The sequence below is a fragment of the Rhinopithecus bieti genome, unplaced genomic scaffold (assembly GCF_001698545.2).
Source record: "Rhinopithecus bieti isolate Rb0 unplaced genomic scaffold, ASM169854v2 scaffold_23748, whole genome shotgun sequence".
Classification (NCBI taxonomy): Eukaryota; Metazoa; Chordata; class Mammalia; order Primates; family Cercopithecidae; genus Rhinopithecus; species Rhinopithecus bieti.
The window spans coordinates 3,677,504-3,702,535 of record NW_016811596.1 but is presented as its reverse complement, the minus strand read 5'-3'; the positions used below and the strand labels follow the sequence as shown (position 1 = coordinate 3,702,535).

At 48.1% G+C, this 25,032-nt stretch overlaps 1 protein-coding gene across 3 annotated transcripts; it reads left to right on the top strand.

The window, feature by feature from the left end:
* Positions 1–26: 26 nt before the first annotated feature.
* FOXJ2 (forkhead box J2) lies at positions 27–24,341 on the top strand. Of its 3 annotated transcripts, XM_017894289.1 has the most exons (12): positions 27–1,171; positions 1,404–1,503; positions 8,064–8,410; positions 11,204–11,278; positions 12,242–12,310; positions 12,492–12,632; positions 13,329–13,527; positions 16,195–16,602; positions 17,010–17,111; positions 18,290–18,499; positions 19,447–19,545; positions 21,575–24,341. In XM_017894289.1, the coding sequence occupies exons 3-12, from the start codon at positions 8,078–8,080 to the stop codon at positions 21,661–21,663; spliced, it is 1,725 nt and encodes a 574-aa protein (XP_017749778.1). In that variant the 5' UTR covers positions 27–1,171; positions 1,404–1,503; positions 8,064–8,077; the 3' UTR covers positions 21,664–24,341. The 3 variants fall into 3 exon arrangements, with proteins under 3 accessions (XP_017749778.1, XP_017749777.1, XP_017749779.1); XM_017894288.1 differs by lacking the exon at positions 1,404–1,503; XM_017894290.1 differs by lacking the exons at positions 1,404–1,503; positions 11,204–11,278.
* Positions 24,342–25,032: the final 691 nt, after the last annotated feature.

Here is a 25,032-nt window from a genome sequence, read left to right as displayed (position 1 = left end):
GGGCGGGGAGGGGAGGGGCGCGGAGCGCGGCGCGGAGGCCGGGGAGGAGCCGGGGCCTGCAGCGGAGCCGAGCCGAGCCCGAGCCCGCGCCGAGCCCTGACACTGTCCGTCAGCCTTCTGGCTCCCCGGGAGCCCGGACTGGCCGGAGCCCGAGCGGTGGCAGCGCTGGGAGCCCCACGCGCCGAAGGGAGCGGACCGGACAGGACGGCCCTAGAGGAGGTGCTGCCGCCACAGTAGCAGGGACCGGAGTCTCGAGCCGCGGCCTCCCGGACCGTGCTGCCCAGGCCAGCTCAGGGAGAGCCAGGAGTACGAAAGCCCCACCCTCTGGGGCACCCCGGGAGCGGAGGCGGGAGCGGGGACGCGAGCAACCTCTCCCCCTGTTGGAGAGAAAAGACCCTTACCACTCGGGTGAGGGAAAGAAGAGACTCGTGGGGGCACGCCGCTCTTCTGCCTAGAGGCGAGGAAGACCCCTGTACTGGCCGGGGAGGAGACCCCCAGAAGTGGAAAGAGGGGAGCTTTCCGCAGAGAAGCAGAGTGAGACCACCCTAGCGCGCCCCCGCCCCTCCAAACACACACTCTCAACAGTTGAGGACTTTCGAGGCAAAGAGAGAGAGAGGGCTCTGCCTATGGAGTAGGCACCCTCGGCCCACCAGTATTCACAGGGGACAGGAGTCCTTACGTTCAGAAGCCACTCCAGGGAAAGAAGAGGAATCGGCTTTCAGCCTTCTGGAGAGGGGAGGACCTCCCCCTCAACTTCCTGGTGCCTAGACAGTGGAACGGGGTAGAGCCCCTCCGCTTAGATCTCCAGCAGACAGAAAGAGCCCTCCAACTCAGAAAGATCCAGTTTGGGGGGGAGGGGAACTCCCCCAAGGGGGAGGAGACAACTCCTGGTTGGGAGAGGCTCCTCCCCTTCTCCCCAGGGTAACAAGCAGGGTGTGGGGGGTGTGCCACCTTCCCCAAGTAGGACCTCCTTCTCCTCCCCCTCCTCCTCCCTTGGCTCCTCATCCTCAGGGGACCAAGTTCCCCTCACCAACTTGGGAGGCTCAGCCAAGTACAGGAAGAGCCACTGAGGATGAGAGCCGTCACCTGCCTCTGAAGAGGGGAATCCCTCCAGCCCCAAACTCCAGTACCAAGTGGTTCCCTCCCTTTGCCAGGGGAACCTTGGAGACAGGTTAGTGCTTTCTTTCATCTTCTGTCTGTCATGGTCTGGCACTAGTGGGTGTACGGGGTTGAGCTGGTGGATCGTGGGTTTCACTACCGCGGAAGACAGAGTGATGACTCAGAAAATCCAGTGGGAAATGTGATCCAAGGGCCTCCTGGATTTGAACTCACATCTTGTGGCAGAAGCTCTGAGAAATGGGTTTCTTAGTGTTTGGGGACTAAAGGGATGGGATTCATTTTAGGTCCCTTAGGGAAGTGGATGTTTTCATGCTGAGGAAAAGGGATACCAGAAAACGGCTGCATTTTGAGAACATGCATACTGTGTACACAACCTAACCAGTGGTAAGACTTCCATACCACCCTTCACCCTTGGGCCTTTTCACCTGGAGAGCGGGTTCTCATGAAAATCACGGTGGCATCTGGTGTCCTGGCCTTGCCCAGGGCATGCCGAGGTCAGCTTAGTGTTCACCAGAGGTGTTCCCTCCAGCTTACTGCAATTACTGCTCCCTTGACAAGAAAAGCAATCTGTTCCTACTCATCCCATCTCAGATACCAAGAGGCCTCCTCTCCTGACATTTCCATTGCTAGCTGGATGTATGCCTCTGCCCATAAAATCCAAAGGGAAAATGGGAATCCCACATGTTCTGAGGCGAGAAGAAAGTGTGCAGGGGAATGCCAACTCCTGGGTTGAAGCGCTTCCTTGATGCTGGCCCTGTACCACTGCCCCAGTCTCCTTCTCAGCTCCTGTTTTTTGCTCACAATTCTTCAGGAAAAATTAGATCCTGGATACGAAGGGAGGAGGGCTGCTGCTCCACTTCTCTCCAGATTTCCACCTAAACAAGTTGACCACTGGAGAGATTTCACTTTTGAGGAGTATATAAAGTTTCCTTCCAGAAAAGTACCTAATAGTCTCATCCTCTCCCTTCCTGTTTCTTGTTCAGTTCTGAGTTCCCAGAACCTTGTGTTAAAGTTTTCCTTCATAAGCTAGGGAATTATCAAAGTCCAGAATCTTCAGAAAAGGCAGGAAAAGGGTACCAGGAAATCCTCCCCTGAAGCCTGGGCTGTTTTTAGGAGAGGTCACTGGCTGGGTGTCTGCTTTCCTGCCTCGCCATTAGCAGATACCTTATCTTTTGTCTCATAGCAAGGACAAGTTGTGAAGGAGGCTTCATCTGACTTGGCCTTTCATATTTCCTCCTCTTTCTGGGGCATGGGTGAGTTCTACCTAAGTTCCTGAGCACATTCACTTGTCCTGGAAGCTACTGGTGGTATATGAGATAGGGCACAGGTTTGTGTGGCTGTGCTGTAGGACAACATGCATATACTTCTTAATTCAGGTGAGTGTGGCGCTCTCTGTTTCAAGTGGGTATGTGTGTGGAGACAGGTACTTATGTGCTTTTCAGACTATACTCCAGTTACCTAGAATAGTGTGTTTCTGGTGGGCCTCTAGAAGCAGGTGCTCCTGTTCAAGGACATGGAGAGGTGGTAAGGATGCCACCTGAGGGGAAAGGCTTGGCCTCCCCCAGCCAGTGGGAGCCCTCATGACGGTCTACAGGACAGTCCTTTAAGCAGCAGGGTAGCCCAGTCTCAGGTTGGGATCATTTCTTCTAGGACTAATAAGAGAGCTTCATTGCTGATAACTGCTGCTCTTAAAAGGATGAGGATCCTTGACTCCTAACTCCGGAGCTCCCTCCCCCACCTTTTACAAAAGAGGCCACTCTGATTAACAGCAGCCTGTTTCTTATAAAGTACTTCACCAGATGCTGGCCTGCACCTGCCTGAATGGCTCAGGGTGAACTATATCACAACACCTCCAAGTCCGCCACCACCACACAGTTTTTTTTTTTTTTTTTTTTGAGACGGAGTCTCGCTCTGTCACCCAGGCTGGAGTGCTGTGGCCGGATCTCAGCTCACTGCAAGCTCCGCCTCCCGGGTTCACGCCATTCTCCTGTCTCAGCCTCCCGGGTAGCTGGGACTACAGGCGCCGCCACGTCGCCCGGCTAGTTTTTTGTAGTTTTTAGTAGAGACGGGGTTTCACCGTGTTAGCCAGGATGGTCTCGATCTCCTGACCTCGTGATCCGCCCGTCTCGGCCTCCCAAAGTGCTGGGATTACAGGCTTGAGCCACCACGCCCGGCCACCACACAGTTTAACTGGTCCTGTTTGGACTGAGTTCCGTAACCCTCCTTGCCTCTCTGGAATCAGTTAGAAGCAAGGTAGGTGGCTACTGAGTGGGATTAACTGTGGTTTGGAGAGTACTTTCCCAGACCGTGTTTTATGACTACACTTAGTTCTCCCTGGAAGATAAGATGATAGTCCCTCATTCCTTCATCCTTGGAGTCTTCCTGATCCTAGCATTATCTAGTACTGGGTGGTTATCTCCAAAGGAAAAGTTTGAGATTCCGACATCCTGAAAACCATTGCAGACTCAGTGCAGGCTTTGTAATGCAAACCACTGCAGGCTTGCTGCTTCCACTCCTATCTATAGTCTGTCAGTTTGCTAATTTTAATTTCTAGTATTCTCATTTTCCCCATTCAAAAACAATAGCTACACTTATTTAGCACTTACAGAGTGCTCTAAAAATATTAACTCGAGGTAATCCTTACAACAATCAAAATAGTGGAGCTGGGATTGAAACTGGGCAGCTTGACCAGGCGCGGTGGCTCACGCCTGTAATCCCAGCACTTTGGGAGGCTGAGACGGGCAGATCATCTGAGGTCAGGAGTTTGAGACCGGCCTGGCCAACATGGTGAAGCCCCACCTCTACGAAAAATACAAAAATTAGCCGGGCATGGTGGCAGGCGCCTTAATCCCAGCTACTTGGGAGGCAGAGGCAGGAGAATCGTTTGAACCCGGGAGGCTGAGGTTGCAGTGAGCTGAGATAAAGCCATTGCACTCAACCTGGGGGACAAGAGCGAGACTTCTCTCTCAGAAAAAAAAAAAAAAGAAACTCAGGCAGCCTAACTCCTCATGTGCTACACCTAGCCACTGCCCTCTTTGTTCTGGCATTCTGTACGGGGCAGGAAGTTATCACGTGTTAATACCTGACATTGGCATTAGAACAATTAGGGGCCTTTCAGATAAAATGGGAAGAAAGCTGAGCCTGTTATTGTGGATCTTATATGTTTCATCCAGGATCAGTCTTTCACTCCCAGAATGTCTGTCTGTCTGTTTTTCTCTGCCTTTCTCCCAGTTCTGTAGTCTTCATTAGACGTCCTGTGGATGTGATGGAGCCTGCCCTTTGGCTGCCTTTCCCAGCTTCTATGGGTATTTCCTTTCAGTCTTCCAGCTCACAGAGAAGAATGTGGCCTGACTCAGGTTCTGCCCAAGCCCCGTGGCACAAGGCCCACCTGGAGAGAGAGGTCTGGGTAACTAGGTTGGTTGGACTGAAAAATGGAAGTACCTCTTGTTTGCCTTTCTAATAATAGCCCTGAACATTAGCTTCATGCCATTATTTTGGGGAGCATGGAATGTGTGGCAGCCACGAGCTCATTAAGTTTCATTTACTTCCCTCCAGGGACGATACTTTGGCAGGGTTTATGAGTTCATCTCTTTTATTGAAGGGGAAAACTGAGGCATCAAGACTTCACTGGGGGCCTGGCATGGTGGCTCACACCTGTAATCCCAGCACTTTGGGAGACCGAGACAGGTAAATCACCTGAGGTCAGGAGTTCAAGAACAGTCAGGCCAACATGGTGAAACCCCAACTCTACTAAAAATACAAAAATTAGCTGGGCGTGGTGACACGTGCCTATAATCCCAGCTTCTTGGGAGGCTGAGAAAGGCAAATCGCTTGAACCTGGGAGACGGAGGTTGCAGTGAGCCGAGATCGCGCCACTGTACTCCAGCCTGGGCCACAGAGCAAGGTGTTGTCTCTTAAAAAAAAAAAAAAAAAAAAAAAAAAAAAAAGGACTTTGTCAGAGAGGCAAGGGATGGTTAGGGACAGTCCAGGACGATTTGGAATAGAACCAAGGAACCTCAGTCTCTGAGGCTGTACACACTGGGCTGCCCTTGTGGGGAAGTGAAGAGTGTGAGGAAGTGGAATGGGGAATGGGTCAAAGGAGAACGGTGCTGAAAGATCAGAAGGATCAGATGCTACATACTGCTTGTAGCTGGTGAGATTTGAATACATATTTTGAGTGCTGGGGGCTGTATCTGGAGGGCTGACTGGAACGGGGCTGGAGAAAGGTTAAATTTAACCTCAGTGTCCTAAGCTGGTGCTGGGGTAAGGGTAGGGAAGGGCATAGAACAACTTGCAGAAGGCTAAGAGTGCTTCCCTTTCAGGCACTCACTGTGATGGGCATGTGCCAAGTGGGTTCTTCTGTAAGCCCTCTAAACACTTTTTTTTTTTTTTTGAGACGGAGTCTCGCTCTGTCGCCCGGGCTGGAGTGCAGTGGCCAGATCTCAGCTCACTGCAAGCTCCGCTTCCCGGGCTCACGCCATTCTCCTGCCTCAGCCTCCCGAGTAGCTGGGACTACAGGCGCCCGCCACCTCGCCCGGTTAGTTTTTTGTAGTTTTTAGTGGAGACAGGATTTCACCGTGTTAGCCAGGATGGTCTCGATCTCCTGACCTCGTGGTCCGCCCGTCTCGGCCTCCCAAAGTGCTGGGATTACAGGCTTGAGCCACCGCGCCCGGCCTGAGCCCTCTAAACACGTTAAATCCACTCTCATGCCCCTGTCCAATGTTGGAAAAATTGTTTCAAATGAAATATCAACTGAAGGCCTCTGCGCTCTTAAGATGAAATTTCCTGGGGATCTTTAGAAGGAGATAATAGGGAATAGGGCAGAACTACTTTAGGGACCTCCCCATCTGGGGAGGACCCAGGAGGACCCTGGTCATTGGAAACCTGCTCATTGGCATGCCACTCTTCAGTTCGGATGACCCAGCTACAGGACTGTGATCCTGCTACAAGTACCCTGCTATAGCCCAGGGGCTGGGGTGTTTTGACTTAGTAGTATTGGAAGGTGTGAGGTTCCTGGAATGATTAAGTGTTCCTGTTAGTTTCCAAGTTTCCATGGTTAGGGCAAGGTGGTAGTGGGATGAAGAGGAGGATGGTGGGAGAGAAGCTAAGGATAAAGGGGAAACCCTTCATGACGCTATTTACAAACATGCCATCCCTCTCCCTCCACCCCTTTTCTCCTGTCCAACAATTCTTGGGTTACAGTTGGGTCTCTTGCTGCCCCAGCCCCTGAGGCACTAAGGTGTTTCCTTCAGCCTTGTGGAGTGGGCGTGTTGCTGGTTAGGAGCACAGGGCTGGGTACATGTGCACACATCCAGATTGCCATCTGCGTGGGTGGGCCTTGGGGAGAGGCGAGCAAGTGAGAATGCTGACCCCTAGGAGAAAAGCTTAAGGGTCAAGGGCAGAAGAATCACTACCTAGGATAGAAGAGGGAGCTGAGACCCTGAAAGATGTGATGGGGTCAGGAGAGAGGGGGACATGGTTCGATCTGTTGTCGAGTTTTAGACTGCAAAGTGTGTGGATCTGTTGTATTTTATGGATACGCTTGTGCATATATCTAGCTGTGGATTTAGAGATCACTTACATCATATGTTTCTGTTCAGGATTCTGAACTTTGAGGCAGTCTAGTCCTGGCTCCTCAGGAGAAATGCCCTGGTGGGACTGAGGAAGTGTTAGCTGGAATCTGGCGGCTGTGCAGGCACAAACCTGTTAGGCAGCAAGTGCTTAGGGGTTGCTGGCATCAGCTCTAGGGGAGTGCCAAATGGCTACCTAGTGCTTCCTGCCAGCCTTTCTAGACCCTGCAATACAGATAGCACCCATCGTTCTTCACCTTCCCTCAGCAAGACGTCGCTGTAGCTATACCTCTGTGCTGGCAAGAGCGCCCAGGCAGTGTGGGTGGCAGCAGGGCGTGCAAACATCAGGCGTAGGCGGTCTGGCAGCTCCAGGAGTTTGCATGGAGGTGCAGCGAGCGTGCCTGCCTGGCTGGGAAGGAAGGAGGGAGGAGGAGGGCGGAGAAGGGGAGCCAGCTCCAAGCCCCAGAGTGGCTATTTTTAGCCAGGCTATCTGATTGTTGCCGATAGGCACACAGCTGGGTGTCTCCCTGGCTGGGTGAAGCCCAGCAGGCTGAGAGGTGGGAGGTCCTTGTGGATGACTTCTTCCTGGTGTTGGTGTCTGTGGGCAGGAGCATGCAAGGGGTGGCTTAAAAAGTGTGAGGGCAGCTGTGTGCTCAGGATGCGTTGCTTCTGTGTGTGACTTTGTGCTCTGGTGGTAATGTATGCTGTATATGTAATCGTGATCTCTGTGTATGTGCTTCACTGTTTATGTATCTGTCTGCTGGTTGTCATGTATAATTTATGCCTGGGATATATCTAAGATACCTCAGGTACACATGTGTGTGGGATAAAAAGGGCAAGTGCTCGTAATATATCTAGTAGGAAACGTCTTTAAAAGTGTTGGTGTGTGCTTCATCCATGTATGTTTGTATTTAGGTAGACCTTTTCTTTACATGAACATTCATGCCATCTGTCTGGATGTCGTATGAAAATACAACAGGTGTCACATGATTGGAGAATGGACTTTAATTTCACCTGCTAAGTGGGGTTTTTCTTTTTTCAAACTCATTCCTACATAGTTTAAAAATACTATGTTGTAGGGCTATAAGTAAGGTGAATTGAGGAAATAGCTCATTTTGGTGTGAAGTTTGATCTCTTTTAGTCCTATATGGAGAGGCCTTTTAGCCGTGCTCCACGTTAAGCTGTAGGGTAACTAGCAGTCCATCATCTGGTAGATAGATCTGCTTGGGGATTCTGAGAACACCTGGTGGAAGGCCATGCCATGGGTGTCTTATGGGAATGAGAGTAGGAAGAACTCTCCTTCCCTCAAACAAAAGGATTTGAGTATTACTTGCCCCCAGTATTTTCATCTCCTCTTTGTCTTCTTCTCTACAGAACCCAGAAGTACCATGGCTTCTGACCTAGAGAGTAGCCTCACCTCCATAGACTGGCTTCCCCAGCTGACCCTCCGAGCTACCATTGAGAAGCTTGGAAGTGCCTCCCAGGCTGGGCCTCCTGGGAGCAGCCGCAAGTGTTCACCAGGCTCACCCACAGATCCTAATGCCACCCTGAGCAAAGATGAGGCAGCAGTTCACCAGGACGGCAAGCCACGATACAGCTATGCCACTCTCATCACCTATGCCATCAACTCCTCTCCAGCCAAGAAGATGACTCTCAGTGAGATTTACCGCTGGATCTGTGATAACTTCCCCTATTACAAGAATGCTGGCATTGGTTGGAAGGTGGGAATGCTTCTGTAATTTTGGCTTAGATTTAGCCTTCCACAACCTTTTTCTCTACTTTTGTTTCTTCCTGTAACCTGTTCAGTTTACTCTGGCTTGTCTCAGAGATGTGAAAACTTAAAATCTCATATGTTCTGCCCCTACTGTTTTCAGAGTTGAACAACTTTTATAAGGTATATTAGGGAAGCACCAAGCCATTAAGTATAGTGATGGGGATGGCGGGATACTGTTGCTTATCACACCCTCTTATCTTCATTTTTTTTTTTTTTTTGAGACAGAGTCTTGTACTGTCACCCGGGCTGGAGTGCAATGGCATGATCTCGGCTCACTGCAACCTCCACCTCCCAGGTTCAAGCGATTCTCCTGCCTCAGTTTCCTCAGTAGCTGGGATTACAGGTGCCCGCCACCATGGCTGGCTGATTTTTTTGTATTTTTAGTAGAGACAGGGTTTCGCTATGTTGGCTAGGCTGGTCTCGAACTCCAGACCTCATGATCTGCCCACCTCAGCCTCCCAAAGTGCTGAGATTACAGGCATGAGCCACTGTGCCCGGCCCACACCCTCTTGTCTTCTGATCCCTCAAAGAGGATATTCATTCATTTCACAAATGTTTATTACCATTCTACGATGTTCCAGTCACTATGCAAGGCATGGCACCACTCCTTCCTACCTAGAGGTAGGAATCTAATCTAGATCATCAGATTTCCATAGCTCCGTTGCACAGTCATCGTCTTTTGAAAAGCTGCATTCCAAGAAAAATAATAATATAATTAGGTTCTTTACCAACAGCTGGCTACCAAGCAAGTAATGAGAAGCTAAGTTGTTTGGCTGGAGATGAAGAAAGAAGGGGCTCCTCTCCCAAGCAAAGAAGGAAGGCTGATATGCTCAATTTTTTGGAGCAGTAGCTTATTTGTCAATTGCTGAGTAGGAATGGGAACCTAATATGTAGTTCTCTCACTCTGTAAATTCCCATTTGACGTACAAACCATGTAGTGAGTTGGAGACTATTGAAAGCACTCAGCTTTCTTCTCTTTTTTTTCTTTTTTTGCAGGGGTGGGGGACAGGGTCTCACTCTGTTGCCTAGACTGGAGTGCAATAGCATGATCTCGGCTCACCGTAACCTCCGCCTCCCGGGTTCAAGCGATTCTCCTGCCTCAGCCTCCCAAGTAGCTGGGATTACAGGTGTGCGCCACTGCTGCCCGGCTAATTTTTGTATTTTTAGTAGAGACGGGGTTTCACCATGTTGGCCAGGCTGGTCTTGAACTCCTGACCTCAAGTGATCTACTTGCCCTGACCTCCCAAAGTGCTGGGATTACAGGTGTGAGCCACTGCACCCAGCCTCTTTTTTTTTTGACACTGAGTCTTGCTTTGTCGCCCAGGCTAGAGTGCATGCAGTAGTGCAATCTTGGCTCACTGCAACCTCCGCCTCTTAGGTTCAAGTGATTCTTCTGCCTTAGCCTCCCGAGTAGCTGGGATTACAGGCGCCTACCACTGCTACCTTCTAATGTTTTTGTATTTTTAGTAGAGACGGGGTGTCACCATGTTTTCTGGGCTGGTCTCGAACTTCTGACCTCAAATGATCCACCTCCTGCCTTGGCCTCCCAAAGTGCTGGGATTACAGGTGTGAGCCAAAATGCACCTGGCCTCTTTTTTTTTTTTTTTTTAAAGACAGGGTCTTACTGTGTCACCCAGGCTGGATTGTAATGGTACAATCACAGCTCACTGCAGCTTGAACCTGGGCTCAAGCAATCCTCCCACCTCAGCCTCCTGAGTAGCTCAGACTACAGGCATGCACCACCATGCACAGGAACTTTTTTTTATTTTGTAGAAATGAGGTCTCACTATGTTGCCCAGGCTGGTCTCAGGTTCCTAGACTCAAGTGATCCTCCCATCTCGGCCTCCAAAGATGCTGGAATTACAGGCATGAGCCATTATGCCTGGCCCATTGAGCTTTCCCTTTGTAAATATGTCCCTCCTAGCTACCATAACTCCCAACCCCACTCAACACACACTTTTTTTTTTTTTTTTTGAGATGGTGTTTCGCTCTTGTTATCTAGGCTGGAATGCAGTGGCACGATCTAGGCTCACTGCAACCTCTGCCTCCTGGGTTCAAGCGATTCTCCTGTCTCAGCCTCCTGAGTAGCTGGGATTAGAGGCACGTGCCACCACGCCCGGCTAATTTTTTGTAGTTTTAGTAGAGACGGGGTTTCAACATATCGGCTAGGCTGGTCTCGAACTCCTGACCTCAGGTGATCAGCCCATCTCGGCCTCCCAAAGTGTTGGGATTATAGGCGTGAGCCACCATGCCCGGCCCCAACACACTTATACAATATTTCTTTCCTCCGAATGTGAACATTCTATGGGCTATTGAGAAAATGAAGGTGATCTGTGTTTTTGTTTCACTCATAATGTATATAAAAAGTTGTAAAACATTGTTCTTTTGCTATCAGTAGGGTAGATTGAGGAACTGGGCAGATGTGATTGTGAGGCATTTATATACCTGTCAGTTGGCTGGAAAGATTGAAAAACTATATAATCAGTTTTTCAGAAGCATTAGTAATCAAATTTGTAGCCATTCCCTCCCATCAATTTAATCTCTGCATTTTTCTTATCTCATTGCTATTGCTATTTGATGCATAATTCCCTCCATCAGTGTAGTTAAGAGGTACTGAGCTTACACTGATACTTCAACTCCATGGTTTATTATGTTTTTTTTGTGTGTCCCTCTGTGTTCTATTGGAAAATTTTCTGCTCTGCACAATGCTCAGGCCTAACTTGCTTCTCTGCATCTCCAGAATTCAATACGGCACAACCTTTCTCTCAACAAGTGTTTCCGGAAGGTGCCCAGACCTCGGGATGACCCCGGGAAGGTAAGAGACTCCTATAAGCGTTGAAAGGAGCAGGAAGGAGAGTGAAGTAGTTGACAGCCCAGAGTCCCATGGCTGTTTTAATTACCCAGAAGAGGAAGTCATGCTAATTAGAGAAGCATCTTTATTTTTTCTCAGAGGAAGCTTGGTTGTCAAGCTTGTAGGCCCCCAGTAGAATGGGTGACTAAGGAAGACTGTGAGGCTGGGCGCGTTGGCTCATGCCTGTAATCCCAGCACTTTGGGAGGCCGAGGCGGGCGGATCAACTGAGGTCAGGAGTTCAAGACCAGCCTAGTTAACACAGTGAAACCCCGTCTCTACTAAAAATACAAAAAATTAACTGGGCGTGGTGGTGCATGCCTATAATCCCAGCTACTCAGGAGGCTGAGGCAGGAGAATTGCTTGAACCTGGGAGGCAGAGTTTGCAGTGAGCTGAGATCGCACCATTGCACTCTAGTCTGGGCAACAAGAGTGAAACTCCATCTCAAAAAATAAAAAAAAAGACTGTGAAATCTTTTTTTTTTTTTTTTAAATAGAAATACTTAGGGTAAAGTTGACTTTCATGCTCCCCCTTTTTTGTGTGGCACTCTTTTTTCCTAGATGTAAAAGGTAGACTTAATAACCTTTGTACAAACATCTCTATAGAAAAGTCCCTGGTGTTTCCCCTATAAAAGAGAAGGGATGGATCATTCTCTCCATTTGACAGATGTGGATGCTAAAGTCCAAGCAAGTTTTGCCTCAGGTCAGAAGGGAAGGGAGAGGCTGTGTCTGGACATTTTCAGCTCTTTGAGCTAGATGCCATTGTTCTGCCCCTCCAAAACATTCGAGGCCTGTGTTTGGACCACAGGAGTACCTCTGGCATACTCAGTGAGTTTCTAGGACAAATTTGCTCTTCATTAATACCGGGTATCCTGGGAGGTTCTGAATGTAATGATTTTGTTTTCTCTGGGGATGGGATCTCCTTCCAGGGTTCCTATTGGACAATTGACACCTGCCCTGACATTTCCCGAAAGAGAAGACACCCTCCAGATGATGATGTAAGTTCCCAGCTCATGGGGAGATGCCATATCTGAGCGGGCTGCTCCTTCCACCTCCTCTTGTGGATGTTCAGTCCTTTCAGAGGCAAAGGTGGAAGGCATACCAGCAGAGGGGAAACCGTGGGTCTTGGGAGGATGTTGTGCCTCTGCTTATAGATTTCCTTTTCTTCACAACCCTCAGCTGTCCCAGGACTCACCAGAACAGGAGGCAAGCAAGAGCCCACGGGGAGGCGTTCCAGGGAGTGGAGAAGCTTCACTGCCTCCTGAGGGGAATCCGCAGATGTCACTTCAGAGCCCCACATCTATTGCTAGCTACAGCCAGGTAGGAAGCAGATATGGCAGGGGTCATGGGATGGGTGGTGAATAGATTCAGATGTGTCCCTGTTTATTCCGAATTATGTATTGAGTATCTGATATATGAGGCAGATAAATTGAGAAAGAAGGGGAAAGCAAAAGAGGGAAATAGAGAGAGAGAAATAGAAAGGCACAGCAGAACTTTGAGAAAGATCAAGATGAAAAAGCTGGGCACAGTGGCTCATGCCTGTAATCTCAGCACTTTGGGAGGTTGAGGCAGGCGGATCACTTGAGTCCAGGAGCTTGAAACCAGCCTATCCAACATGCCAAAACCCCATCTCTACTAAAAATACAAAATTAGCTGGGCGCGGTGGCGTGCGCCTATAGTTCCTGCTACTCGGGAGGCTGAGGCACGAGAATCACTTGAACCCGGGAGGTGGAGGTTGCTGTAAGCTGAGATCACACCACTACACTCCAGCCTGGGCGACAGAGCAAGACCCTGCCTCAGAAACAAACAAACAAGAAGAAGAAATAGAGACTGATGAGAGGAAGAGGGTAGATTCAAGATAAGAACCAATGAGCAAAGAAGGAGAAAATGATGCTGGGCCATTGAAAAGCTGGGCGAGGATTAAGAGGACAGGCAGGAGAGCCTGGTGACCATCGAAGGATTTTATTGGTCCCTCAGCTGGGACACTGATCAGGAATTTCTTACCTGTTTTTGCAGGGCACAGGATCTGTGGATGGTGGAGCAGTGGCAGCAGGGTCTTCAGGTCGAGAAAGTGCTGAGGGTCCTCCTCCCCTCTATAACACCAACCATGACTTTAAATTCTCCTACTCAGAGATCAACTTTCAGGATCTAAGTTGGTCCTTCCGCAACCTCTATAAGTCCATGCTGGAGAAGTCCTCTTCCTCCTCTCAGCACGGTGAGTCTGGAGTTGGGATGGGTACATGGAGACTTTTTTATCTTGTTGAACAAGTGGTGATATTTTCTTTTTTCCCTTTTTTTTAATTTTTATTTTTTTTTGAGACAGGGTCTCACTCTGTCGCCCAAACTGGAGTACAGTGGCACGATCTCGGCTCACTGCAACCTCCGCCTCATGGGTTCAAACGATTCTTTCACCTCAACTTCTCAAGTAGCTGGGAGTACAGGCACGTGGTACCATGCTTGGCTGATTTTTGTTTTTTTATTTTTATTGGTTTTTGAGACAGGGTCTCACTCTGTTGCCCAGGCTGGAGTGCAGTGGCGAGATCTCGGCTCACTGCAACCTCTGCCTCCTGGGTTCAAGCAATTCTGCTTCCTCAGCCTTCCGAGTAGCTCAGACTACAGGCGCACGCTGCTATGCCCAGCTAATTTTTGTACTTTTAGTAGAGACAGAGTTTCGCTGTGTTGGCCAGGCTGGTCTCAAACTCCTGACCTCAGGTGATCCGCCTGCCTCAGCCTCCCAAAGTGCTGGGGTTACAGGTGTGAGCCACCGTGCCCGGCTTAAGTTTTGTATTTTTAGTAGAGACAGGATTGCACCATGTTGGCTGGGCAGGTCTCGAACTCCTGGGCTCAAGTAAGTGATCTACTCACCTCAGCCTTCCAAAGTGCTGGGGTTACAGGTGTGAGCCACCGTGCCCGGCCATATTTCTTTATTTCTTTTTTTTTTTTTTTTTCCTGAGGCGGAGTTTCACTTTTTTGTCGCTCAGGCTGGAGAGCAGTGTTGCAATCTCGGTCTACTGCAACCTCAGCCTCCTGGGTTCAAGCAATTCTCCTGTCTCAGCCTCCCAATTAGCTGGGATTATAGGCTCCTGCCACCACACCCAGCTAATTTTTGTATTTTTTAGTAGAGACGGGGTTTCACCATGTTGGCCAGGCTGGTCTTGTACTCCTGACCTCAGGTGATCCACTCACCTCAGCCTCCCAAAGTGCTGGGATTACAGGCATGAGCCACCGCGCCTGACCCGTATTTCTTATTTTTAACACAAAGAGAGGTATCACTACTCAGAGGAAATATTTCATGAACTAAAACTGTTTGGAGTCAAGCGAGCTCATCTGTCCTTGTGCAAATACAGCTGTTTCAGGAGGCAAGCTAGGTTATTAGCTTCAGAAAATGAGTTGGAGGATTGCCCCTTTCAGAACTAAGGGCAGTGATTTTAGGGGCTGCAGGCGAGTCATTTGGAGGATGACCACGAGGGGGCAGCAGCAGTACCCTCTCCCCAAGAATCCCTGCATTTCATTGTAAGAACAGTTTCTTTTTACTTTTTAGTGCATTTATATTTATGTTACTTTTATTGTGAAAAATTGCAAACAGATGCAAAAGTGTGGAGAAAAATATAATACACCCCTGTGTTCCATCGCCCAACTTTAACAGTTATCAGTATTTTATTAGGCTTGTTCTGTTTACCACTGAGCCTTCTAAAAATTGGAGTAATTTAATGGAATTCACATATACCATGTCATTCCACTCATAAACACAATTTTGATATACATCCCTAAATGACTTTCTTCTAGTTATCTACCATGACATTATCACTCCTAACAGAATTGATAATACATCCTTAATATCAGCTGGTATCTTGTCCATGCACATTTTCCTAATTATCATGTGAGAATGACTTAAAGTTTTTATCGGGAGGCCCCTTGAGAGAACATCTGGTTCAGCCCTCTGCAATATCTGTGTGTTCGTTTTTAAAATAACTAGAGACAGTGGTGAGGTTGACTTCAGGTGAGGCATTGGACCTTCTCGTTCTGTGCAGTGGCCCTGTGTTAGCAGCAGGGGCTGAATGGAATGATAAAAACTGGTTAGTCACTTTTTGGAAAACTTATATGAATTTTCATGAATTCTTCTTGTATGTCCCAGGGGATCAATTTCTAGAGTTGTGTTCCAAGACTGTAGCATTTGCTTGAGAAATGAATTCAACTCAGGTGGATTCCATTGGTTGCTTGGAGGTGGGAACACGAGAAACCCTCAAAAATAAAGTAAAACATTAGATTGGGTGAGGACAGCCTAGAGTTCACTCAAGTTTTATTGTGACCGAAAGCCCCTAGCCTCAGGCTTTTGTTTTTCCTGGCCTGTCTGCTTGAGAAATAACTGCTTGAGAAATAACTCCATCCTGTCTCTGCTCCATACCCGAGCTGCATTTGTTTATAGAGGATACAGGAATTAGTTGGCAGTAGCAGAGTGTAGAGAAAATAAGGAAGAGGAGGTAATAGACGACCGATGGCTTTGTTTTGTTTCTGATTTACTTTTTTCCCCCCTAAACACTAGATGACCAGGGATGGTTTCTTTTTTAAAGTTCACCTGCTGGGAAACTGTGATTTCAGGCCTACAGCCAAATCCCTAAAAAGTAGCATTAAACGCTACACGCTGACCATTTTAGTAAGATTTCAGTGGTCTTCACACTGTCAGGGCCCTCCTCTAACCTAAGTGCCTTCCTGTCTCTAGTACTTGCCAGGAGGGCCACAGGGATCTTTGCTGCCCTAGAACGTTCTCAACCTTTTAACTCCACAGTTTCGGTCTGAGGCTTTCCATCACAAGCCAGGGAAAATCCCATTTTGTGAAAAATGCATTGCCTAAGTCACTTGCCTGCCTCCTCCCCACCTGCAGGCTTTTCTTCTCTCTTGGGGGACATCCCACCCTCGAACAACTACTACATGTATCAGCAGCAGCAGCCACCGCCACCTCAACAGCAGCAGCAGCAGCAGCAGCCGCCACAGCCACCTCCCCAGCAATCCCAGCCACAACAGCAGCAGGCATCTGCCCAGGGCCCCTCAGCTGTAGGCGGTGCTCCTCCACTGCACACCCCAAGCCCAGATGGTTGTACCCCACCAGGGGGAAAGCAAGCTGGGGCGGAAGGCTATGGGCCTCCCCCTGTGATGGCCATGCATCCACCCCCCCTGCAGCACGGAGGCTACCACCCTCATCAGCACCATCCCCACTCCCACCCTGCCCAGCAGCCACCACCTCCACAGCCGCAGGCACAAGGCCAGGCTGCCATCAACAACACTGGCTTTGGTGAGTAAGGAGGGTGCAGAGTGATCTAGAGGAGGGTGGGGTGATGTCCTTGTCCTGACTCCGGCATGGAGGTGCAGTTAGTTAGGAAATTAACGATGGGTCTTTTAGGCTTCGCTCTTTCATGTGGGCTAATCTGAACAAAGTTAGTACTTAGAGCTCTGTCTTACGGAATTCTTGGATCAACTGAGATTGTTTTACATATTCTCCTGACTAGGAGCCTGGCTGTACCTAAAGCATAGATAGCTTTTCCAGTCCTAAACCCCCAGGGAGGGAGAGTCCAGAACTTGGAAATGCAACTGATAGTCTGTATAGATGCAGGAATCTTGCATGTCGTCAGCCTGGTATCAGTTGACTGCTGTCTTACACTTCACTCTATCTTATGATCCACTTTCCCCTCCTCTTTACAGCCTTTCCTTCTGACTGGTGCTCTAATATTGACTCTTTAAAGGAAAGCTTCAAGATGGTGAATCGGCTCAACTGGTCCAGCATTGAGCAGTCACAATTCTCAGGTTAGTGATCAAAGGATGGAGGAAGAGAGGGATACACTGTAAGGGAAAACCCAATAGAAACTAGAACCGGAAGGGGGGGTGTTAAATGAAGCTCCAGAATTTAGGATTTCATTGTTTTTCTTTCTTTCTTTTTTTTTTTGAGACAGAGTCTCGCTCTGTCGCCCAGGCTGGGGTGCAGCAGCGTGATCTCGGCTCACTGCAACCTCCACCTCCCGGGCTCACGCCATTCTCCTGCCTCAGCCTCCCAAGTAGCTGGGACTACAGGCACCTGCCACCACGCCTGGCTAATGTTTTTGTATTTTTAGTAGAGACGGGATTTCTCCATGTTGGTCAAGCTGGTCTCGAACTCCCGACCTCAGGTGATCCACCCGCCTCGGCCTCCCAAAGTGCTAGGATTACAGGCATGAGCCACCACACCCAGCCTCTTTTTACACAAGATGGATAGTATTTACATTATTTTCAAGTTAGCTCAAATTAATCTTGTCTTAACTCACAATATGGCAGTGAATTATCCTAGTCCATTCTGTCTTTGGGAGAGAGAAGGCCCTCAGGAATTTAGAAGCCCTAGACCACTATTTTTTTTTTTTTTTTTTTTGAGATGGAGTCTCGCTCTGTCACCCAAGCTGGAGTGCACTGGCCAGATCTCAGCTCACTGCAAGCTCCACCTCCCGGGTTCACGCCATTCTCCTGCCTCAGCCTCCCGAGTAGCTGAGACTACAGGCACCCGCCACCTCGCCCAGCTAGTTTTTTGTATTTTTTAGTAGAGACGGGGTTTCACCGTGTTAGCCAGGATGGTCTCATCTCCTGACCTTGTTATCCACCCGCCTTGGCCTCCCAAAGTGCTGGGATTACAGGCTTGAGCCACCGCGCCCGGCCTAGGCCACTATTTTGTAATTTTGTCACCACTTACTGATACAGTGTGGCCTTGGCTGAGTCACTCAGTCACGTTGAACAGTTATCTTACTCATCAGTAAGATGGAGATAATAAGAATTTGGTAAGGGATCAAGTGGAATGAGAGTGTGAAAATGCAGAGCTCTGAAAGATGTACATTGTTATTGTTAGTGCCTGTTACCAGCGAGGGTGATTGATGGTGTGTTTGGAACGGTGAGATAGGGCTGGGTCTGATAGGGGCTTCCTACCTCTGCAAGGTTTGCATTGCTTGCTTCCCTCTTTGTAGAACTGATGGAGAGTCTACGACAGGCAGAGCAGAAGAACTGGACCCTCGACCAGCATCACATTGCCAATCTGTGTGACTCCCTCAACCACTTCCTTACTCAGACTGGTCACGTGCCCCCTCAAGGGGGTACCCACCGCCCACCAGCCCCTGCCCGTATTGCTGACTCCTGTGCCCTCACCAGTGGTAAACAGGAGTCCGCCATGAGCCAAGGTACTGCACAAAGCCAGTTGCCATGGAGGTGGAGACTATGTAGAAAAGGAAGCGTAGCAGAAAGGCAAAAGAGAACTGAGAGAAAGGAGTTTCTGGGGCAGTGACCCAAATTGAGCAGTGGAGCTAGTTTATCAGTGACTGAATATCTGTTGAATCAGCGAAGTTCTAAACTGAAAAATGCAAAAGAAATAGACTGTATGATTCCTTTTTAGACTTTGGTTTGGGAGATCAGAATTACTTACGAAAAGGGAGGAGATTTGTTAGAGAAAGGCCCTATTTTAAATTGTGTCTCAGTAATCCCTACCTCCTGGGTGATACCAGATGAAATGGTGGTTCTATACTTACGTGATCTTCAAACTAGTGAAATGAGAGAGATGTCATAATTATGTTCCTGTTTCTTGCTTTTTTTTTTTTTTTTTGAGATGGGGTCTTGCTCTGTCGCCCAGGCTCTGGAGTGTAGTGGTGTGATCATGGCTCACTGCAACCTTGACCTCCTGGAGCTCAGGTGATCCTCCCACTTTAGCCTCCTGAGTAGCTAGGACTACAGGTGTGTACCACCATGTCCAGCTAATTTTTTTTGTATTTTGTATATAGCTGGGATTTTACCATGTTGCCCAGGCTATCTTCAAACTCTTGGGCTCAAGGGATCTGCCCACCTCGGCTGCCCAAAGTGTTGGGATTACAGGCATGAGCCACCATACCTCGCTCTATGTTTCTATATTTTTCATTCTTATATCTTTCCTATTTCACAATTGTACTATCCATTTCTTTTTACCCTCAGTGGTGAGGAGTGACAGCTTTTGCAGAAAGCCTTCATGCCTGCAGGAGCTACAGAACAGGGCGGGGAAGAGAGATGGAGGATGGGAACAAGGGTATATTTTTTTCGTCCCTGCCTTGTTGAGTACAGTGACCCCCCGACTCAAGTAACTCTTGTCTTGCTTTGGCAGTGAACTCTTATGGGCACCCACAAGCTCCCCACCTCTACCCTGGCCCATCACCAATGTACCCAATCCCCACCCAGGACTCAGCAGGATACAATCGCCCAGGTAAGAGCCAGGAAGCTTGTTTCAAAACCATTGTACTCTGATGAGTTGTTTTGCTTTCCTTTGAGTCTGAGCTGGCATTCTGTGCATTTTTGCCTGCATCTCACAGGAGGGAATGAGCCTTTATAATTCCCAAGGCTGGAGGATGGGCTACCTGCTAAGGAGGTATATGTCAGGGGAGACTAACGAAGACAGATGTCCCTTCCCTTCCCCTTCCCCCTAGCCCTCTCCCCTCTACCCTTTCCTGTCTCACTTCTCCTCCTTCCCCTAGCCTTAGCCCATACCCTTCTCCTGTCCCTACCCTTCCCCTTCCGCTTCCCGCCGACTGACCAGTACCGGTGAAGGTTAGGGGGAGCCGCGCCATCTTACCCTTCTCCTTCCTCCTTCCCCTTACCCTTCCCCTTCCCTTCCCCTTTTCTTTTCTTTTCGACAGAGTCTCGCTCTGTTGCCCAGACTGGAGTACAGTGGTGCGATCTTGGCTCACTGCAACCTCCACCTCCTGGGTTCAAATGATTCTACTGCTTCAGCCTCCCAAGTAGCTGGGACTACAGGCCCACACCACGATGCCTGGCTAATTTTTGTATTTTTGGTAGAGGCAGGGTTTTACCATGTTGGCTAGGCTTGTCTTGAACTCCTGACCTCAAGTGATCTGCCCGCCTCTGCCTCCCAAAGTGCTGGGATTACAGGCATGAGCCACTGCCCCCAGCTAGATGTACTTTAAAATTAGTAACTGCAATAGTAAAAGGAAGTGAAAGCATGCATATAAGCAAAAGATAGCTATGTGCAACATTTATGTGTGGCCTTGGAATCTAGATGGAAGATGTGCTTAGGCAAATAAAATGAATTTGTTATCCACACATACTTTCTTTGTGCCCATGTCTGCTTTCCTGTCACCTGATCTCCAGAATCGGGGGTCTGGGATTGAACTATCTCTGACAGTGGGGGTGGGGTGGGGAGACACTAAATTGCCATAGACAGAAGAAAATGAACAGATCCTTCACATTTAGACACGTATAGAAAAATCACTGTTATTCTGCCTAACCACAAGTGTTTTCAGTTTTGGGGGTGACATCTGACTCTCTGTATTCTTTGTCCATATAATATAAATACAAATTTCTACACTATTTCATGTGATATTATCTTCTGTTTGTTTGAGTCAGAGTCTTGTTCTGTTGCCCAGGCTGGAGTGCAGTAGGCAATGGTGTGATCCTGGCTCACTGCAACCTCCGCCTCCCAGGTTCAAGTGATTCTCAAGCCTCAGCCTCCCGAGCAGCTGGGATTACAGGCACCCACCACTGTGCCTGGCTAATTTTTATTTTTTAGTAGAGACAGGGTTTCACCATGTTGGCCAGTCTGGTCTAGAACTCCTGACCTCAGGTGATCCACCCATCTTGGCCTCTCAAAGTGCTGGGATTATAGGCATGAGCCACCGTGCCCGGCCATATGATATTATCTTCTGTATGTTATTTTATCGTTATTATATGTTTTCAGAAGTATAATTTTTTTTGAGACGGAGTCTCGCTCTGTTACCCAAGCTGGAGTGCAGTGGCACAGTCTTGGCTCACTGCAACCTCTGCCTCCCGGGTTCAAGCTGTTCTCCTGCTTCAGCCTCCTGAGTAGCTGGGACTACAGGCACGTGTCACCACGCCCTGCTAATTTTTTGTATTTTTAGTAGAGACGGGATTGGGCCATGTTGGCCAGGCTGGTCTCAAACTCCTGACCTTGTGATCCGCCTGCCTTGGCCTCCCAAAGTGCTGGGATTACAGGCGTGAGCCACTGCGCCTGGTGTCAGAAGTATAATTTTTAATGGCAGCATAATATTTAATTGCTGTGGAATGTAATTAGCTCTAGTTTATTTCCTGAGACCTCACTGAAATGGTGACCTGCAACCAAAAACAACTCCAGCTGATAAGGGCGATAACTTCGCAAGGCCTTCTTCGTGGTGTTATCTGGGGCTGAGCACAGTGCTTCTAAATTGAGGGAACAGCTTCCCATCCACTCTCCTTTTACTCTCTTTCTTTCTTTCTAACAGCACACCATATGGTCCCTCGGCCACCGGTGCCACCTCCTGGTGCCAATGAGGAGATCCCTGATGACTTCGACTGGGACTTAATCACTTAGTGCATCACAGAGTGTGGAGATCAGCCCAGGGCTGCATGGTGGAGTCTGGCAGTGGAGAAAGAGCAACCCCAACCCGTCCCTCCCCCCCACGTCTGTATATAGACATAGATCCTCTTTTTGTTCTTTCTCTGTCGGAGAAGCCACTGCAAGATGCTGCCGAAGATAACCCCCTCTTTCCTGCCTCGTTCTTCTCTCTTCCTTCCTGTTTTTTCCTAGTTCTTTTATTATTCTTATATTATTATTATTATTATTATTATTGGTTATATACTGTCTGTAGTCTCCTGTCCCTACATCATGGATCATGTCCACCTCTTGCTAATTTAAAATCATCAGGCTGGAAGATGAAGCCGTGATAGCTACAGAGAAAAGTTTCAGACTCCAATTTACCTTTCTCTTGGAGAAACTCGATGCTGATCCCACCTTTTGGCCCTAAATTGTTTTTTGTTCCCGTCAGTTTCAGGCCAGGACTGGAGAGGCCACATTACCAAGTAGAAAGGGTCTGAAACATTACTTGGCAGCCGAGAATTTGGAGGTTTTAAAATGGTGCTAATTCTGTCCTCTGAGGTCTTCCTTGTCCCTTTATACCTTTAATCCTTACTTCTGCCAGTCTGCATTTCCTATTGGGGCGAAAGTGATGATGGTGGTGCAGGAGGGTGACAGTAAAATCCTAGTGGAGTTGGAGACCTGGGTTGGAAGGGATGGAATATAAGTCAGTGTGAAACTGAGTGTACACTGCCACGTTACATCGGTGTCCATTGGCTTGTTTCAAGCGCATTCTGTAAGAAGATAGGATTGGTTTTAGCCCAAACTCTGCTTCTATGGTAGGGCATGAGGACAACTATTCAGCATACTTTTAGCTTCTTGGAGATGATTCCAACTGAACTATTTTGGCCTTTTAAACAATTTTCTCTGAAAATTAACTGTGGCTCTTATTTGCATTTACGAATTATCTTCCTATCCCTTTTTCCCATTCAGCAAATATTAGTTTGTCCTCTAATTGTTTGCCCAAATCTTCCACCCATCTTTCTTCTTCCCCCATTTTCTGGGATTCCCAAGAAAGAAAAAGTAGCCCATTATCACTCTGAGTTTTGTTGTGTCCCAAGACATGATGGGAATCTCATTCCCACCTCTCATAGCAGAACCAAACCTTTAGTGTTGGTGGTAGGAGGATGGGGAGAGGAAAAGGAAGCTGGCAAGGAAATGGAGAGGGAATATTTTAGTTCTTTAAATATATAGGCAGATGCTTCTCGTGGAATCTAGATCATCTGGCTGAAGCTTTTGCAAGTGGGGTTTGAGAGGTGAAGGAGATTGGTGGAGGCGAGTAAATACTCTAGAAGCAAGAGTTCAGTGAGGGCCAAGGGGGACCCCCAGAAAAAGGTATAGAGCGAACTCATCTCTTGTACAAGGGGTGGCCATGACTTACTGTTGCAAAGTACTCAGTGTATATTTAATGTTAATTGTTGAATTTTAGTTATGAGAGGGAAGAACAATTTTATTTCTGTCCTTATATCACTTGCTGAAAAGCTGTGGGACAAAATGTATGGAATAGACAAGGCCACTTTCTTTGTGATTTCTGCTTTTCATTCCTATTATTTTATTTACCCATGATTTCCAAGAGATTTGGCTTTCTGCTCTCCTGCTTTTTTCTTTCATCCACCCCTTTCCTTTTTTTGGAAGGGGGTTATATATGAGAGTTTATTGAAGAAGTCCAGTGAGGCTGAAGTAAAGGGGCAAGAGAGGGCAGTTAACTAAAGAGCACTTTATTTCTTTGAAGCCTTTGTAAGAAAGAAATGGGGGTGCAAGTGGCTTGACTCTCCCATGACGTTGGAGGGCACTTAGTGGGGTTGAAGTATGACATAATATTTCCCATTGGGGAAAGGAGAATTTCTCTTAGAGGGTGGCAAAATGCCTTTGCCCGGTGTCTCTATTTTAGGCATCTTTTCCTTCCTTATTCCTTCCAGTCAGGGTGTGTCCTACACATAACTTCCCATTAGTTCTCCTCAATATTCCCCCTTTGTAAATGATCACTCCTCTTTTCTAAACCCTTTTCCTGTTCAGATCCATACAGGATTTGCAAGGGTAGACTGAATCATACATGCAAATGCCCCTTGTTCATCTGTGTCTTCTGCAGACTAGTCTCATGAAGAATTCTGGTGTGCAGCCAGGGTAGTGAAGTGTGGTTCTGGGACTGGAGATTGGCCATTTGGCCTCCTGAGATTCCAGCTCCCTTCCACCAAGCCCAGTCTTGCTACATGGCACAGGGCAAACCTGACTCCCTTTGGGCCTCAGTTTCCCCTCCCCTTCATGAAACAAAAAGAATACTAATTTTTCTTGTTGGTCTAGCGTTGCTGGACACAAAGTGTAGTCATTATTGTTGTATTGGGTGATGTGTGCAAAACTGCAGAAGCTCACTGCCTATAAGAGGAAATAAGAGAGAAAGTGGAGGAGAGGGACAAAAGGAGTAATTATTTGGTATAGATCCATCCATCGCAACCTTTCTCTCCTCAGTCCCTGCTCCTCATGTTTCTGGTTTGGTGAGTCCATTGTGCCACCACCCATAATGCTTTGCATTGCTGCATCCTGGGAAGGGGGTATGTGGTCTCACAAGTTGTTGTCATTGTTTTTTTGCATGCTTTCTTAATAAAAAAAAAAAAAAGAATGTTTACAGTTTTATCTTACTGGTAGTGGTCTCAAATTTCTTTTGACCAGGGAAGGAAAAGAGAAATGTGAAATCATTTAGTTTTAGTTGGTCTTTATTCCTCTGCTACCTTTCACCACTAGGTTGAATGAGTTGACCCTGACATTTTTTGTGACATTGGTGGGAAAGAAGAATCAAAGGCACGTCCTTAACGTTCCTCTTTTCAAATGCTATCAAGTATGATGGAATATTGCGGGAGAGTCAGTGACCCTTTGTAGGTTAGTGTATGGAGTAGGCCCACCTTGCTTGCTTGCATTTTAGGATAGTTTAAAGATTTAAGATATGGTACTTTGGGGCCGGGCACAGTGGCTCACGCCTGTAATTCCAGCACTTTGGGAGGCCGAGGCAGGGGCATCACCTGAGGTCAGGAGTTCGAGGTCAGCCTGACCAACATGGTAAAACCCCATCTCTAAAAACACAAAATCAGCTGGGTGTGGTGGCGCATGCCTGTAATCTCAGCTACTCGGGAGGCTGAGTCAGGAGAATCGCTTGAACCTGGAAGGCAGAGGTTGCAGTAAGCCAAGACTGCGCCATTGCACTCCAGCGTGGACAACAAGAACGAAACTCTCTCTCAAAAAAAAAAAAAAAAAAAGACATTGGCTGGGCACAGTGGCTCACGTCTGTAATCCCAACACTTTGGGAGGTTGAGGCGGGTGGATCACGAGGTCAGC

Coding starts and splice junctions, on each gene's coding strand:
- FOXJ2 (XM_017894288.1), top strand. CDS start 8,078: ATGGCTTCTGACCTAGAGAGTAGCCTCACCTCCATAGACTGGCTTCCC. Junction 13,528..16,194: donor CTCTTCCTCCTCTCAGCACG/GTGAGTCTGGAG, acceptor CCCCACCTGCAG/GCTTTTCTTCTCTCTTGGGG. Junction 16,603..17,009: donor CATCAACAACACTGGCTTTG/GTGAGTAAGGAG, acceptor TCCTCTTTACAG/CCTTTCCTTCTGACTGGTGC.